At 38.3% G+C, this 18,242-nt stretch overlaps 1 protein-coding gene across 1 annotated transcript; it reads right to left on the bottom strand.

Moving 5' to 3' along the window:
* Positions 1-461: 461 nt before the first annotated feature.
* Positions 462-16,739, bottom strand: LOC136239629 (major facilitator superfamily domain-containing protein 8-like). Its single transcript, XM_066030403.1, has 12 exons — positions 16,721-16,739; positions 14,552-14,642; positions 11,531-11,631; positions 10,620-10,663; positions 9,983-10,220; positions 9,698-9,811; positions 8,919-9,170; positions 8,493-8,625; positions 7,997-8,131; positions 1,901-1,992; positions 1,093-1,316; positions 462-793 (listed from the first exon to the last, which is right to left on the bottom strand). Exons 2-12 carry the CDS (start codon positions 14,638-14,640, stop codon positions 542-544), a joined length of 1,674 nt encoding a protein of 557 aa, XP_065886475.1. The 5' UTR covers positions 14,641-14,642; positions 16,721-16,739; the 3' UTR covers positions 462-541.
* Positions 16,740-18,242: the final 1,503 nt, after the last annotated feature.

Below are 18,242 nucleotides of genomic sequence, written 5' to 3'. Positions count from 1 at the left end.
CTTGACCACTGTTTATTTTATAATTTTGTATGCCTGCCTTTGTAACACAGTATAACAACTTCTTGGTGCATGCTACCAACAACTGTGAGAAAAACATCTTTGTATCACATGTGAAATGTCTAGATCTACCAATGGAAAATCTAGAACATTCTATGTCTGTTTTATCAAAAGTTCTCAGATAAAATCCATAATATTTTGCAACTTCTGTCTTCCATAATCATCATGGTGTCAGTAGCTAGGTAAGAGGAAATTGAGTAGCTTTGGGGGTAATTTCAATGTAATAAAGAAGTGAAATAAGTTAAGCTGTAAAAAGGATGCGGCCTTCAAAGCCTGCATAAAAATCAAAGGTGGTGTGTACAATGATCTTAATGCCCATCAATTTCAATAATGGCCAGGGGAGACCAGAAATTGTGACAGCAAGTCAATAGACTCAATAGCCATTCAATTATAAATAAAGTAGCTGGTAGAAAAAGGGTAGTCTTTTTCAACTACCCTGGTAAATATGTAGAATACTCAATGCACACAATTATACAAAGAAGTATTAAGTTGGTGCTTGTTCATCTTCAGTATTTAGTAGAACATACTTCTTTACATTTTGTTTCTTACTATACACAGAATACGGGACAAGTCTGGAAAAGGTCACTAGTATGATGACTATTCCTAGTGCAACAATTCCAATACACAATAAGAATGTGGCCAATGGTCCTTCCTCGTGGTATAATCTTGTTAGTACCAGTGGTCCTATACTGCGTCCAGCACTTCCAAATACTGAAATGAACCCCATCATCAGACCCTATAATGTAGCACATCTATTACATGTCTTGTTTGCTCCTTATCTTATACGACACAGACAAAACAAATCACAAAGGCAACCCTACTGTTAATTAGCCTCCCACACACACTATTATACAACTCAGTGAAATTCCTAGTAATAATTGGTGTTGCAGTAAAAAAAATTGTGCACAAGAATACTATGTTTCTGTACCTATTTTGTGTGTAAGTGTTGTTGGTGCATGTACATAATGTGCGTAATGCAGTGTAGATATGTGCATGTGTAGTGTGTGTATAATATGATATGCTTACACAACACACCTGTGGCCAAGGTCCTAGGATCATGGAGAAGATTGTATAACAGAGTAGACTGCTGGAACAGTAACCAATAGTGATCACAGGTAGTCCAATAACATATTGGAAAAAGTAGACTTTATGCTCATGACGACACCATGGCTGCTTGGAAGGATTGCATCCAGGCAATATAGTTGTATTACTATGGCCGATATCTCCAAACCAGTCAGTTGAATTAGACACAGACCCTCCTACAGATAAAAAATGAATTTCAAAACTATGATCATGTATAAACAAGGGCTCTTAAATGGTTTCACATTTAATAGCTTCAGGGCTGGTTATAGTCCTACATGCTAGGGAGAATTACCAAGAGCTCATAATATATATATATATGTATACTGACTGAGGAGAGTGTCCTACTCACATATACCCTGTTAGAACGGTAATCATACAACATTTCTGAATTTGCCTGTTTCTCTGATGTCATTAATTGAACATAATATCAATTGTACACATACCTAACAATGATGCTAGCAACCGAACTAACTCAAGCTCTCACTATTTTTCAAACATGTCTTCATGGGTTTAGACAACTTGATTGGCATGGCCATTCACAAATATGGCTGTTCTGAGTGTCACAAGTGTGGCATAGTGCCAACAGTTCTTGTACTTTATGGCTGCTCATACATCACTAACTCCAATAGCTTGTCATAACTTTATGATTCACCCTTCTACAGGTGTATATATGAATAGGACGCTCTCCTCAGTATGTACATATATTATGAACTCTTGGTATTACTTGACTCTATCTCTGATAGTTTATTACACAACACACCTATCGGTGGATGTCCACGATAAGGCAGCCATATCAGAAAACCCATTATCATAATAACCATACCACAAAGAAGCAACAACTTTGCTGGAATCCTGTAAAAGTCAATGGTAACTGTATCAGTGGTAACATCAACTTACATTCAACAAACTATACTTATTACATTCATACAACTCATGAGCATCAACACACAACTGGAATACCACAGATTTTTTACATCAATTTGATGCCAATACAAGATGCTTTACATTGTTCAAGGTAAGAACTTTGCATATGCAACTGTCAAACAGTTTAGATTGTTATTATATACGTAGAATTTTTTTTAAAAGAAATCTTGCTTGAGAATACTTATTTATTACAACAACAGGTGTCAAGTTGAATATTTTGAATTTGTTATTGTATATACAGTCAGCACCTAAACCAGATGACCACACAGTACCAGTTCTCCCACACTTTGGAGCAAAAACACGAGCAGAGAAGATCCCCAAAGAGTAACCGCTGGTTCAACAATCCCTCCTATACGTTGACATGGGTAGGTGTTACAATTGAGCATGTATGGTTTCTAAAGCCTTTACACTAACGACCACAAATATAACAATATTTGGGTATGTACCATTGTGTATGCCACGGCTCCTTTAATTAAGTTAACAACTTTTGAAGGTTAAAATTAAATTTCACAACTTGGTAGAAGTCAAAAAGGGCAACACTTGAAAAAACAAGTGAAAGTATAATCTAATCCAAAACAGCCAAGCTATAAAAAAAGTGCGGCCCTTAAAAAGGCTATGGTGAATAAAAAAGATGTGAAATCCAAGGTGGTGGCCAAGAAATGGCTGTGATGGTACGTTAATGGTAAAAAAATTAATAGTGACAATTCAGGTGAATTTGGTGCCGCTTAAGGGGTCTTGGCACAAAATTCACCTGAATTATCGTTATTAAAATTTTTACCATTAACCTACCATCACAGCCATTTCTTGGCTGCCACCTTGGATTTCACATCTTTTTTCACCATAGCCTTTTTGAGGGCTGTACTTTTTATTACAGCTTGGCTGTTTTGGGTTAGATTTCACTTCTTTTTGCATTTGTATACCCCAAAGCTGGCCTGTGGCCGGCTTTGGGGCTTTTAAAACCTATCTTTTTTTTCTTTACCACAGGAAGAAGAAAAAAATAAAAAATATTTTAACTTATCCTGATTTTATCAGTAAATGTACAAATTATGTAATAGCTATACCATGGGCAAGAGTGCTTTGTCTGATATATACACACAAGCCTGAGAGCAAGTGTGTATATACAGGCAAAGCACGAGTGCCCATGGTATAACTAATATGTTCTACTTTAGCATGTAGACTTACCTAATTGGAAAAATCTTTAGTTGCTATACCCTTCTCTTATATAGGGAACCAAGTAAGCTGTGATTGTGGGATTGAATTTTGCCAAACAAACTGTGATTGTGGGATTCAATTTTAATACATCAAACAGTAGTTTGATTTTATAGTGTTACTTTAATTGCTACATTTACAAAACAAACTACTGTTAATGTATTAAAATTGAATCCCACAATCACAGGTTGTTTGGAAGAATTCAATCCCACAATCACAGCTTGCTTGATTCCCTATATAAGAGAAGAGGATAACAGTATAACATCAAAGAAATCTGATGATTTCTGGATATAGTGTGCACACCAGCCACACCTATACCACTCTGCCCATGCAGAGTGGTATGCAATGTCTCAGGTTAACAAGATATACACGTATATCTCGTTAAGGCAGTGAGTAATGAGATATACAGGCAGTGAATAACGAGATATGTACCACTCTGCGTGGGCAGTTTAAAGGCACCGCCAGTGCCATAATTTGTATATTGCACTGCTGCAGACCGCAGCGAGTGCATTATAACTTATAACGCACTGGTTGCAGTTTTTTAGACCACAACGAGTGCATTATATGTTATAATGCACCGACCGCAGTGCAATATACAGATATTGCACTGGCTGCGGTTTTGTGCAGCATAGCACAAGTGCCGGTGATGAAGACCAATACGACACCTCACCTAATAGGTGGAAAGACACTTCACAGATCACTCGAATTCTTTTATAGCCTGACATGTAAAGGTCGATTGTGGGCCATAACGTCACCAATACGTATAATGTTTACAAGCAGCCAATGGCAACCGAAAAAGCCAACGCCGGTGGCCACAACTCTAGTCTACATATATATAAACGTACTTATACACCTTACTAGTCTGGTGCCATCTTAGCCCAGATTAAACTGTAGTCCACTTCAACAATGACTCAATAAAACAAATATATTCTAAATAATACTAACCTTTACATTCGATTGTGGTAACCAGTTTTGTCATGCCACCTGATTCGAGTTTAGCCAGTGTGAATAGTAAGAATTAGACTAGCATCGTTTAGTAGTTAGGTTTTGTTTACTTAAAACGTCTATTTAGCTACTTTTTTCGCTCGAGAGAATCACTATGGCGATTAGTCTGGCGCTTAGTCTATATGGCGATTGAGTGATCGCGCTGGCATGCTGAGCACTACATGATGAGAGTCGAACAGCAAATGCAGGTTAGTGATATAACCCATAGCGTACTAGCTTTCAATATCTCAGGTGGCTGCAGTACTGCAGGGGGAACGTCATTGCAACGTCCGGCTTGGTTACCCACAATCGATGTTAGAAACCTGGCCTTTATAAGTGTTATAGCTGTCTTGTGAGACTCTCCCCACCTATTAGGTGAGTGGTACATAACAGTTATACAACATTCACTCGTGCTCTGCCTGTATAAACGCACTTGCCTTCGGGCCTAATGGCCCTCAGGCTCATGTGTTTATATCAGGCAGAGCACTCGTGGCCGTTGTATAACTATATAATACGCACTGGTAGCAGTGCGTATATCTCGTTAACATTTTGAATCAGTGCGATATGTGATTTATATGCACTGGCTTTCCTTTGATCTGAGGTGTGAAAGTGGTACATATATATATATATATATATATATAAAATATATATTTATTACATGTAAATTATTCCCTATGGATAACATGTTTGCAGCTGATCTCTCTACTGGGTGACTTGAAATGTAGCTGAATTCTCTACAGGGTGATTTGCTTGTGGATGAACTCTCTACAGGTGATTTGTTTCTAGCTGATCTCTCTACAGGGTGACTTATTTCTAGCTGAACTCTCTATAGGGTTATCTGTTTGTAATTGAACTCCCTGCAGGGTGATTTGTTTGTAGCTGAATTCTCTACAGGATGATCTGTTCGTAGCTGAACTCTCTACAGGGTGATTTGTTTGCAGCTGAACTCTCTACGAGATGGTTTCTTTGTAGCTGAACTCTCTACAAGGTGACTTCTTCTAGCTGATCTCTCTGCAGGGTGACTTGTTTCTAGATGAATTCTCTACAGGGTGACTTGTATTAGATGATCTCTCTACAGGGTGACTTATTTCTAGATGAACTCTTTTTACAGTGTGACTTACCTGTAGCTGAATTGTCTATCAGATTAACTGTTTGTAGCTGAATTCCCACAGAATAACTTGCAATGTAATATAATTCTATAATGGAGTAAGTTATAAACGTAGCTGAATGCTCTATTAGGGTAACTGTTCTGATTAGAGTATCTCGATCTCGCATTTGCTACACGTAGTTGCCTTTCGAATCATAACTCAGTGGTTTGTAATCCGATTCTTCTGTACTACTGCAAGGACTTTCTATGATGATTATTCCAGCTACACACCGATTTTCAGTTTATTGCTCTAAGCGGTTTGCCTGGTAGGCATGAAAACTAATAGATTTTTTATTCATAAAAATCGATCGCTTAATTTTGACACAGGTTGAGTTTTGTGTCATATCTCCATGGTCTTTATCTCAATTCCTTTCAAACCACAAAAAGGCACTCCTACGATGGTTACTTCATCTACATATCAATTTTCAACTCATTCCTCCAAGGAGTTTACCCTGTAGGCGTGTCAGACCTTCAACCTTATTTTATGCAAATAATCGGTCATAACTCCGTGAATGTTCATCGGATTCCTACCAAAGTTGGTACTGAGATCCGCCGTAATGAGCCCTTTAAATGTACCCAATTTCAGCCCAATCCGAGCACGCATTCGTTTTTATGGTGGATTTTGTGAAGTGTGCAAAATGAAGATGAAGAAAAAAAAAGAAGAAATTAAAACGAAATTTTGTTTGCTCGTATCTCAGAAATGGCTGGGATGGTTTTCTTCAAATTTGGTATGTAGACTCTCCTAACTGGCCGGCACTTCTGTAGCAAATTTGGTTCCAATCGGATTAGGGATCACAGAGCTACATCAGTGTGAAAATTGTGTTTTCTTTCTTGTTAATATACTCACGGTGTGGCATCTTGGGCTGCACGACACACGTAATTATCACTTGAACAGTTTATAAAATATTAACAACACAAAAAGTGTTTTTATGACCCATCACCACAATAATCAGACTAAACATCTTTTATCACTGATAGGGTCCGCAATCCAAAAAATTAACTTTCACAAATCAATCCCCCTACCATTGTGGGATGTTCATTGTACTATCCCATTGCTAGATCCACCATGAAACCGGAGGCACGATTGTTGTCTTCACAGAACTATCGATTTTAGTATTTCGTGAGATGCAAAAATTATTTTTTAAATTTCGTGCTCCACACAAAGAACAGGATAGAACTTGCTGCTTAGCTAGGTATTATCTAGAGTTAATGTAGTTAACAAGTACGCACAGTAATAAGCAAATGATTCATTGGGTTACCGGCACAGGGTTGCTTTCTCTCAAAAAGCAGAAAACAAAACGCGAATTTTCAAATTCAAACCGCCCTACCAGCCAAGATAAGAAAAGCCAACTCTTCCTCATAGTAATGTGATAAGGTTGGATGCATAGTCTGTCTATTCTGTTAGTCTGGAAAGGATCTGAGACTTCTCACCATCTGGGTGAAGAACGTCAAAATTTTCGTGCGTCATTTCAAGGGATTCTATCAATGGTACCGAAGTGCTTTCCAGTACTTCTGATGCCACACTGGTCACTTAGTTTTGTTTAGAATGATGATAAAAGATGGTTCAAAACGTTTGGTAGTAGTAGTAGTTGGTATTTCTGTGATTTCATATGATGCAGTATACCAGCAGCTCCACCCAGCTCGAATCAAAAATGAAAGATTTTGTGCATTTTTCGGTTTGTTTTGGGATGTTTTGAAGCATAATGGTGATGTAGGGTGATCTAGGGAAGATTTGAAGCTACTGTGAAGCGTGAGAGGTGAAGTCAAATTTGGACGATTTTGCTGCCTCCCTTGATGCATAGCTTAGAGCGAGGCGTGGAAGCTGTGGATGAAACAATAATTGACAACCGCTATTACCAAACGTTCAGGGACATCTTTTGCCATAGTTTTGGTTTATAATTGATGATTGTTGTGGCTGCAGAAGCGATGGAAATGGCTAGAAAGCACGACACAATTCTTTGATGCTGCAGAAAATTTTGATGCTCGTCACCCAGATGGTGAGAAGTCTCAGATCTTTTCTAAACTAACAGCATAGACAGACTATGCACCCAACCGTATCGAAACACTATGAGGAATAGTTGGCTTCTCTTGCCCTGGGTGGTAGGGCAGTTTGAATTCGAAACTTCGTATTTCTTTGTCTGTTTTTTCAAAGAAAGCAACCCTATGCCGGGCGCCCAGCAAATCATTTACTTATTTCTGTGCGTAGTTTTCAACTACAACAACTCTGGACACGATTTGGCTAAGTAGAAAGTTTCATCCGGTCCTTTGTGTGGAGCACGAAATTTTAAAAATAAATCTTGCATCTTGTGAGATACTGAAAATGATATTTCTGTGAAGCCAACAATCGTGCCTCCAGTTTCATGGTGGATCAAGCAATGGGATACTACAATGAACATCCAACAATGGTAGGGGGATTGATTTGTAGAAGTTGATTTTTTGGATTGCGGACCCTATCACTGAGGGTAACTAAAGTAAGGAATGGCAATGTGTATATAAACACAGAAAATTTGTAAATTGAAGATATGTATAGTTTGAAGAGACATACAATGTGATAACAGAGATTACTTCTGCTTCATAAAATGTATTACTTACCATTTTAGAAGGACCCTAGCACCCACAAAAGTTGCAATAATTATTATGGAGTCTATAGCTAAGATAAGATTGACATTGAAAGCAGCTTCTTTGTTGGTCCAAGCATACATATCTTCTCCAATAGGGGCCAGTAGCCTGCAGCACAGAAAAAAGAAATTGCAGTGCTTGAATTGCTTAATTGATAATATTCTTTTTACAAATTATTAAATTTGATAACTAATATAATGCTGGTATAAACCAATACTGTATATTGATTGTATAGAAAATTAATTAACTTTTTTTTAAAAATTATTTGAACAGAAACTTTTCAAGAGTCAATTAAGATTACAAGATGTTTAAGCTCTACCAGCACACTAAGTGATAACAAATGAAATGTAACTGAATTGTAAAAGATTTTAATTTACCATTTTCCTTATAAGAATTAATACACAAACCTGACCGACTGAATCTATGTGGTGTGTACGATGTAATACACACAAACAATCAAATCCCGTACGTTTCTAGAACAGCAAACACTGTCAAAATGAGAGAGAACAGGAAGATACAAGACCAGGCAGCAATCCGGTCATATTTCACCAGACCCTTGGTTGCTGGTTCTTTGATAGAAACTGTCATGTCATTAATGTCTTCTGTAAAGTAACACACACGAATGCATAATTATAAATAAAGTCACATGTATTCATCAACTGAGCAATAATTCGGAATTCATGAAATATATGAAATACTACTGAGAAAACATGACTCATGCATACAACTAACAGGAAATAAAAGTTTCCTTTTGTTGGTAGACTTGAATAATCACAGGTAACCATACACTCTGTACTTTAGTCAACTAAAAACTTCTCCGCAGTACTGCTACCAAATACAGACATAAGTACAATCCTATGTAGATTACAAACGATATAGCGATAATTCAACTCACCATCTTGGCTCAATCTGTGCAACTTGGAGCCACAGTCTTCCTCTACACACAAGTAGAACAACTGTTTAAGTGGTATTTCCTTTTTAGTGCCATGTACATTAAACTCTCTGAACAGCACCACCAGTAGTACACCATTGAAAATGCACAACAATGCAATGAGGAAGCCAGGACCGGTGTACAGATTAAACCGTAGTTCAATAACCTTCCACACAACACCAGTGTTACCAAGTGGTTGAAACACTAATCCCAGAGCTACCATGTGTAAATAACAAAGTAGAAATAGATATATGTATGTATGTCCAAGTAGAATACCATATATATACAATTTTTCAAGATACACAATCTTTGCGGATTAACAAATTTCAGAATTTTCGGTTTATTTTTACGGATCATGCATCAGGTTACTTACCTATTACATAACACAGAGCTGATGGTAATAATTGTTAACTTTTGGGGATGAAAATATTACAGACAGATAAGCAACCATAAAATCCACAAAAAAATATATCTCCCTCAAAAATTTGTACATGTATGGTACAATTATTGTATTAAACTTATAGCAGTTCTTAAGATCACAAAAATGTGTCCACAGCTAAACTAGTTGGAACTATGAAGCCACAAAATTATTAAAAACCACTTTAGTGGAAAATTAAGTAACCTATTGAGTGGGCTAAAAGTATTTCTTTGTAGGATGCTTAGTTAACTAACAACACAACAAGAGTAAGGACTCAGCTTATATGTTGTACATACGTATATGAGAGAGCATATCAATTGTGTACCTGGTCCCAGGATAAATCCTAGTCCTTGCATGGAAGACAAAGCTGACATAGCCGTGCTACGTTCTTTCTCATTAGTAGCTGCTGACACGTAAGACCTCGCCACAGCAATATTTCCTATAGTAAATACAAAAATTCATAGTGCACCCTGTATGTTATAGAATGTGTGGTAAAATCCCTGGGACATCTGTAATTACCCTAAAAGACATTTGATCTTGCAAGCATGCAAAGAAAGACTAAACAATTGTAACAAGCTATGACATCATAAAAAATCATTAGACATAATACCTGTTCCAATGCCTATGATTAACCTGCTGAACAGCAGCACCCATTTTCCATTATGAACAGCTTCAGCATAAGTGTACAGTATTCCACCAATCATACAAATTATTAGTGAGACAATGACAGGCTCAACAACCGGTCGATGGTTGGACCAGATACCAAATATGGGTGAGAATATCATCTGGCCAAAACTACAAGCAGCTATGATGTAGCCAAGAAAATCAGTAGTTGCCTTATGGTCAATCTGTGATCAGAAATATTATATTATTGTACACAAATAGTATGTATATTACAAAGTGTCAATACTTAACATGTTTACATTTATGAAGTTAGTGTCAATACTTTATGTCCATTGGGTTGCATCACTTCATAGACAGAAACCTCAACACAACAATTTACTGCTTTTCTCTCTTTATATGAGTTGCATAGTTTTCTCACAGGTGTTTAATAGGATAGCACACACATGCGCACACACACGCACGCACACACATGCATACAACCAACGTGTGCATGCACGCACGCACATACACACACGCGCACATACACACACACGCGCGCACACACACATGCATACACACACATACTGCATTACTTCTAATTAAATTGTTTATGTACACAGAGACCAATACTGAAACATACTAACCTGCTGAAAGTAGGGCCACACTGATCCAAATATAATGGAGAAACCTACAGTATTAAAGAAACACATCAATTCCTATCACTAACAGTACTATTGTTATAAGTTAAAAGAACTAAATTATTAGTTTACAAACTCCATTCACTATCCACTTCCTTATTGTCTTATGTTACTCAGCAATAAATTATGTTTTGTTATTTACCAGTAACATCGCACTATCCTTCTTGAAACATTATACCCACTTCCTAAATATAATTGGCTGGTAGTTTTACTGTATAAAGAACAGCATAAAAATAGTTCTGAAGAAATGTTCATGGATTCTTGACAAGATCAGAAAATTACATTCACTTCTAACCCATTGTGATTTTACAATGAATTTATCGAATACTTACTAAAGACCCGACAGCCTTACAAATTGGAATCACACAGACTAGGCTAATGCCTCAAGCACCAGGAATATACTGTCGCCAATTATTCCTGTTTTCTCTACACAGATGCAAAGGTGTAATTTGTACCATGGGTCAGTACCACCTAGCCCTACTAGTACAACTGAATCCTAACCATGCTAAATTTTTCCCTTTGATGCCTGACCACAGATGAGGCTGTGAATAATGTCAGAGCATTAACAACACAAGGGAACCCTCACCCTGCCTGGTCTCCAGACTCTCCACCATACAGTGAGAGGTAGGAGTGGTACTTTTATCATCAAGTGGTGCGTTACCAGGCCCACCATAGGCTGGGAGGGAGAGAGGTTGGCAGCATGGGCACACGGTGTGTGTACACACACTCACACACAAACATAAACACAATACACATACATGTATAAAGTTAAACCTCGCACTACTACAACAAGTCACTAGACTTGCTGATCTCTTGTTGTACCACATTTCCCCACGACATACTACCCCAAAACTCACTTATGGAGCTACAAAGCATTGTAAACAACATAATGATAATGGAGATATATCTTTTGTTTAATATCCATTTCTTAGGCTTCATAACAACCTCATCATCTTGCCTGTATGGCAGAGAAGAACATTAAATGTACTCTGAATAAGTTTATTTGATGTTTGCAAAGTTATTTTAGCAAGCATGTACAAAATTTTGTGCGTGCATACATGTGTGTATGTGTGTGCATGCATGCATGTGCGTGTGTGTGTATGCATTGTGCATGCGTGCGTGTGTGTGTGAAAATATTCAGTAAACCATATTAGCCAACCCAGTGGTGAATCAACAATAGTAATAAAAGTGATAGCCTAATGGCCAACCCACAGGCATTATATATTTATATTGCACTCTAAGATCCATGAGGTTAAAATTTACTGTCCAGTGTCTGTATCTCACCCTTTCTCTTAATCTAAGAATGTGATGACTATAATAGTATTTAACAGACTGTGTTGGTAGCTGACCAGCCAAATTCGGTCCTGTAGTGTAGGTCAAGAGTGGATTTAGGGGGGTGCTTGGGGTGCTGAAGCACCCCCCTCCAAAATTTTACCATGTGCAAGCTAGGAAGCTTCTAGAAGTTGCAGTATAGATGCAATTGCATCTTATACGTATGCACGGGCAATAAAAAGATGGAAAGAGAAGGGAGATTTGCTAATCTTTGCTTAGAATTACTAAGAGGGGTTTAAATTATACTTTTGGTGTGAGACTTAACCTAAAAGCTGCTAAAAATCGAAATACTCTAACAGAATAGTCAACTACTCTAATAGAACATCCATCATAATGTTTTTTTCAAGAAGTTGCCAGTGTGTATGTGCACTGCTATCTTACCATTGCTCCATACATCCTGCCATATATATTAATGATTTTCTGAGAACAACTTCTCTCAAATAATTTAATAAATTATAGTGGGTATTTTCAGTTGTTGCTACATTGATGCTTGGGTTAGCACGCTTAAGTTAAACAGTTAATTTCTTAGCATGTATACAGTTTAACGGTTAGCATGACTGTAGTATCTGAGAACTGTTTGTTTTTGCTTTATCAGTACCAAAGTTCCATGCTGCATTTATCTGAATCTAGCATCAATTGAAGCTAATAAAATTTTAGGGTTTGCACTCCCAAACTCCTTGAAGCTCAGCTTTGTAAGCTCAAATGATACCACAGCATTTATGTTGTCACCTTATAAGGGGTTAGTTGTGGCCAAAAACTAGTTGTATATGTAAGTGACTTTCAACTCTGGTTGTAAAAATTAATATGGTGATGGGGCCATATAGTTGAAAAAGTCAGATTGAAATAGTAACAGAACAGTCTGTGGATATACTACAAAGTTGAAGTTATTTTTGTACGCATTTTAAATCTCTACAGTGACCTTAAGATCCAATCCTGTGTATGTCTTTGACAGTCCACTACTATGTATTGCCTTATAATCCAATAGCATTAAAAGTGTAGTTCTGTTTTTCTAAAATTGCTTACAATTGAACTCATCCATCTTGTGCCCCCACAATCTTTCAGTACAATAGAGTATTTGGTTAAAAATAGCTTCCAGATTCAATATTGACAGCTATATTCCAAAAATTTCCAGAGGAAGCATCACCTCAGGCCCCCCTAACTGGAAAATTCTACATATGTGTACTCTACACACTGCATGGTGAGTGTATACTTGCCCTCTCAAGCCCTCTCTTCATGGTTACTGTTTGGCCATTATAGTTTGAGCCATGAGACTGTAAAGCACACTAGCTATACTTTAAACCAAGCAATACACTAAATTTAGCGATCTTATAATTATATTGATGAATTTACCATATAAATTTTATTAATTCGTGAATTGATGTAATAAATTAGCAAACAACCAAACTCTAAAATTGCTAAATTTAATGTACCGCTAAATTAAGGTATTTCAAACACAAAATTAATGGCAAGTATTGATCATGTATAGCTGCATCCTTCTCGTTCCTGTTCTTTATGTAAAGAATATATTTTTAGTTACTGGCTGTGCCCTTATATGACAGCTAGTATTACAATTGTTCTGGAATAATAGTGTCATTTCATCATTATTACACTAGGCGACTCACAATGCTTTACAAGTATTGTGAATCACTTAAATAAAGTGGCATCATTTTCAGTCAAAAATATTGCCAAATTTAAATAATGAATTTGCAAAAATTTTCTGTGGGGGCATGCCCCCAGACCCCCCTAGATATTCACACACTATAATTAGTTGTATTAACCAGTTGTCACTTTTCTTAGCCAACCAACTATTGTGTTAGCACCCTCTTCTGAAATCCTAGATCCACCCCTGTAGGTACAGAGTCCACTTGCAGGTTACCTTCCTTAGCCTTGACTCAAGAGAATATTTAGAGTCACTCTGAAGGAATTCTTGGGTTTGACTATGCCCAAACTGTCATAAAGGCTGGTATTTTTGGGTGAGAAAGCCCAAAACCATCACCACTACTCTTTTTAATGACACATGCTAATTAGACTCAATGTAGGTTAATTTTATTGGCCAGGTTCAATAACCAGTTACTGTTGTTTTTATTTCTTTGAGCAAGAAACTTTACCACAGTACCCAGCTGTAAATGGGAACCTGGTATTAATTGCGGAAGCCAATGCCAACTGTCCATGTCTAACATAATGGGCAAGATTTAGGTGGGACTTTGAGTGCCCACACCTTTACCCAAGACATATGGTACAGCCTCCTGCAGGATATCATACAGGAGGATTTGCCTGCACTGACTCATAACGCCTGAGTAGTACACAGGTGGCCTGGTGTTTCACTGGATAGGTCTAACTGTTTGTACATGACAGCCAAAAGCTTTGCTTCGTTTTGCTGGTGTGCATGTGTGTGTGTGTTCATACTTGTGTGTAGTGTGCATGCATACAAGCAAGCATGTGTGTGTAGTGTGTGTGTGTGTGCGTGTATGTGTGTACGTGTGTGTGTGTATGTGTGCACGCGTGTGTGTGTGTGTGCATATAGAAGTACACACAACAACACTCACTCCGTGGCACCATACTGATTTGGTGAACCAGATGATGCAAGAAGTTTGGGTGACGTGTCATCACTGATGGGTTGATACTGTGATGTCATCACTAGAAAGAACCAGTAGTAATAACAGATTCATTCATAGCAAACAACATTTGTAAGAGAACAGAAAATAAATGCACATACAAAGCAAATAATATGAACAGCTGAGCAGTCAACTATCTGTTTGCATGTCATATTGTCTTGAAAGTGATTTACCCAAAAGAGCAGTTCTCAAAATGAAATGCATAGTAAATACACTGGTGACAAGCAACAACACAATGCAAATTTTGTGTGATTCAGTGAACTGTGTAACCGGCTTGAATATAAGTCACAGGTGTAAATACGAGCACCTTGTTTGCCACACGTACACATGCACGCACACACATGCATGCACACACACGCATGCACACACACACACACACACACGCATGCACACACATGCACACACACACACACACACACACACACACACACACACACACACACACACACACACACACACACACACACACACACACACACACACACACACACACACACACACACATTAATTAGTTTCTCATTCCCCTCCTGCATCTTAATTGTTTCTTAACTACACCAACAATTTTGTGGCTGAATGAAGCCTTTAAGTTCTTTAGTAACTAGCTAGAGAAAACTAAACACTCTGAGTCATGCAAGCTAGTTATCTAAAATTCAACCACAGTCAAGAATAAGTGGATGAGAAATATAATTAAGAAACTAAGCTTTTTATTGTAATCTTTTCCCACTATCTAATTGTTACCAGATGTATGGTCAGTCAGGGTTAAAACCAGTCAGGAATCCACATACCTACTGCATAGCAGGTTTTTTTTTAGAGGGTAAAAATTTTAAGGGGCAATGCTATTTTGATTGAGTTCTAACTTTTGAGTGGGAAAATTTTCACGGATAGCTGCTGATCCAAGAAAATCATGAAAAATTTCTCCCTTGAAAAAAAATCTACTATAAGGCCTGATTGTTTCTCATTCCCACCTGCATCACTTCTCTACCACAAATCCCATTACTGCTGTTATTAATCACATGAGCATATAGTTTGATGCTAAAAAGGTTGACTATCATTTTGCAACGTAGAAAACGTTTCTTGCTGCTCAACAAAGGTACTAAAATGTAACCATTGGGCTATATCACAGAAGGCTTTAGATATGTAGCAACAGCTAGTCTTCGATTGCAGTGGTTTGGAATTGGAGCATTTTAACTCCCAGTCACATGAAAATTCTGAATGAAAATCAAGATTGTCTGGCTAAATTTGCCTGGGCAATAAAGTACACTTTAATGGGATATGTACCATCATGATCTTCATCACCTATTGTATACAACTGTAAACTAGTCTAACAACATCCAATAAATACTCTTATCTTGGAATCTTATTAAACTATCTTAATAAACAGTACAGCAGCTAAAACCACCAAAACTTTAAGCGAAACCTTAGTAACTGTTCACCTGAAGTAAAAGCGTCAGTTTTTTTACCATGATTTTCCCTGTAATGAAATATGCTGCAGTTTTATGGGACCCTTACCACCTAACAATATCCAACACTGGGAGAAAGTGTAGCGTAGAGCTGTTAGATGGATCTTTAATTGTAGATATAGCTCAGTCACTAATATGTTACATCAGCTTATTATGCCAAGTCTCCAAGTATGCCGTAAGATATTCAGATTACAGACACTATTTAAAATCACCAACCACGAGTATTCTTTATCAATCCCAGCCTACCATTTACATATGGATAGAACCACTAGACAATATCATTCCAGACGTTACTTTCTCCCACATCCATCCACCTAGCAAGGCTTCTACTTAGAACAGATTTGTGATTGGAATGCACTCCCACCCAAAATAACATTGACCAATAAAATACAGCAACGTAACAAGTCAAGTATTTGTAATTGTTTCCTGACCTAATCAGTAGCACTGAGTGCTGCCCAGTAAATAAAATAATCCTTATATAACCAAAATTTAAAATATGTCATAGGGAATTAGGATAAAACCCTATGACCTTTAATACAGCTGTAGTTCAACACCAACAAACAACTTGCCAATTTTATGTATGTAGCCATAGAACCATCATACCCATGATGTACTGTACACTACACGTGACGGGACTTACCACACCCATGCAGATACCGTATAGCCTAAATATTTCGAGGGACGACAAATGGAGGTTAATAGCTTAACTGTGGTTAGCACAAAAAGAATCACGCACGCCTCCAGCCAGTTACGCACGTGATGCAGAAGGCGCCATTTGTTGGCTCGTGTGATCGAACTTCAACTCGTCGTGCGTAAAAGTGCGAGACGGAGAGCAATGATATTTCATCTCTACCTCAAACGGAATGATATCGTGATGAATAATAGGGTATCAACTTCTACTTTTACCCCGCGAACCACAGTGATAACCGTCAGAATGTGACCAGGAAGATTCTCAAGAAAGTTTCCGGCACTAGTTTGATCAATAGTGCTCTAGCCGCGGTGGCACACACAGATCACAACTGATTCTATCGGTAGATGCTCCAGTATCGTCTCGCCGAGTGAGTTATCACCTACCACCAGAAGTCCCCACTAACCAGTCATCGATCATTCTCCTCCCTTCACACAGGAAGGGAGTGAAATATAGTACATCCTGGAGGTAGGCGTAGAGGGTACCTGGCCTTTTAGGGTAAGGTTGCTGGAATTTTCTTTTGAAAGGAATTTATGGATTGGTTGACCACAAATTAAGCTGGTTGGATTCCACATTTTAAAGTATAGCCCCTAGGAGGGAGGGAAAAGGGGAATGATAGCTAGGCCTGGTTCAGTTGGGGACAGGTGGATTGGCAGCTACATCAGTAGCACTCAAACATCAGCTACGTCGGTAGCACTCACATCAGCTACGTCGGTAGCACTCACATCAGCTACGTCGGTAGCACTCACATCAGCTACGTCGGTAGCACTCAAACATCAGCTACTTTAGTAGCACTCACATCAGCTACATCAGTAGCACTCAAACATCAGCTACGTCGGTAGCACTCAAACACCAGCTACATCGGTAGCACTCAGTCAAACATCAGCTATGTCAGTAGCACTCACATCAGCTACGTCAATAGCATTTACATCAGCTACGTCAGTAGCACTCACATCAGCTACGTCAGTAGCACTCACATCAGCTACGTCAGTAGCACTCACATCAGCTACGTCAGTAGCACTCACATCAGCTACGTCAGTAGCACTCACATCAGCTACGTCAGTAGCACTCACATCATCAGCTACATCAGTAGCACTCACATCAGCTATGTTGGTAGCACTCAAACACCAGCTACTTCAGTAGCACTCAAACACCAGCTACTTCAGTAGCACTCAAACACCAGCTACTTCAGTAGCACTCAAACATCAGCTACATTGGTAGCACTCAAACACCAGCTATGTCGGTAGCACTCAAACACCAGCTATGTCGGTAGCACTCAAACACCAGCCATGTCGGTAGCACTCAAACACCAGCTATGTCGGTAGCACTCAAACATCAGCTATGTCGGTAGCACTCAAACATCAGCTACGTTGGTAGCACTCAAACACCAGCTACGTCGGTAGCACTCAAACATCAGCTACGTTGGTAGCACTCAAACACCAGCTACGTCGGTAGCACTCAAACATCAGCTACG

Source organism: Dysidea avara, chromosome 11 (assembly GCF_963678975.1).
Source record: "Dysidea avara chromosome 11, odDysAvar1.4, whole genome shotgun sequence".
Taxonomy (NCBI): Eukaryota; Metazoa; Porifera; class Demospongiae; order Dictyoceratida; family Dysideidae; genus Dysidea; species Dysidea avara.
This window is presented reverse-complemented; position numbering and strand designations above follow the sequence as displayed.

Bases quoted from the DNA above. Each gene is read 5' to 3' on its own strand.
- LOC136239629 (XM_066030403.1), bottom strand. From the start codon at position 14,640: ATGACATCACAGTATCAACCCATCAGTGATGACACGTCACCCAAACTT. The intron at 10,221-10,619 runs GTTAGTATGTTT...TTCTGATCACAG, and splicing joins TGTGGCCCTACTTTCAGCAG to ATTGACCATAAGGCAACTAC. The intron at 8,132-8,492 runs GTACGGGATTTG...TCTGTGCTGCAG, and splicing joins GTGTTTGCTGTTCTAGAAAC to GCTACTGGCCCCTATTGGAG.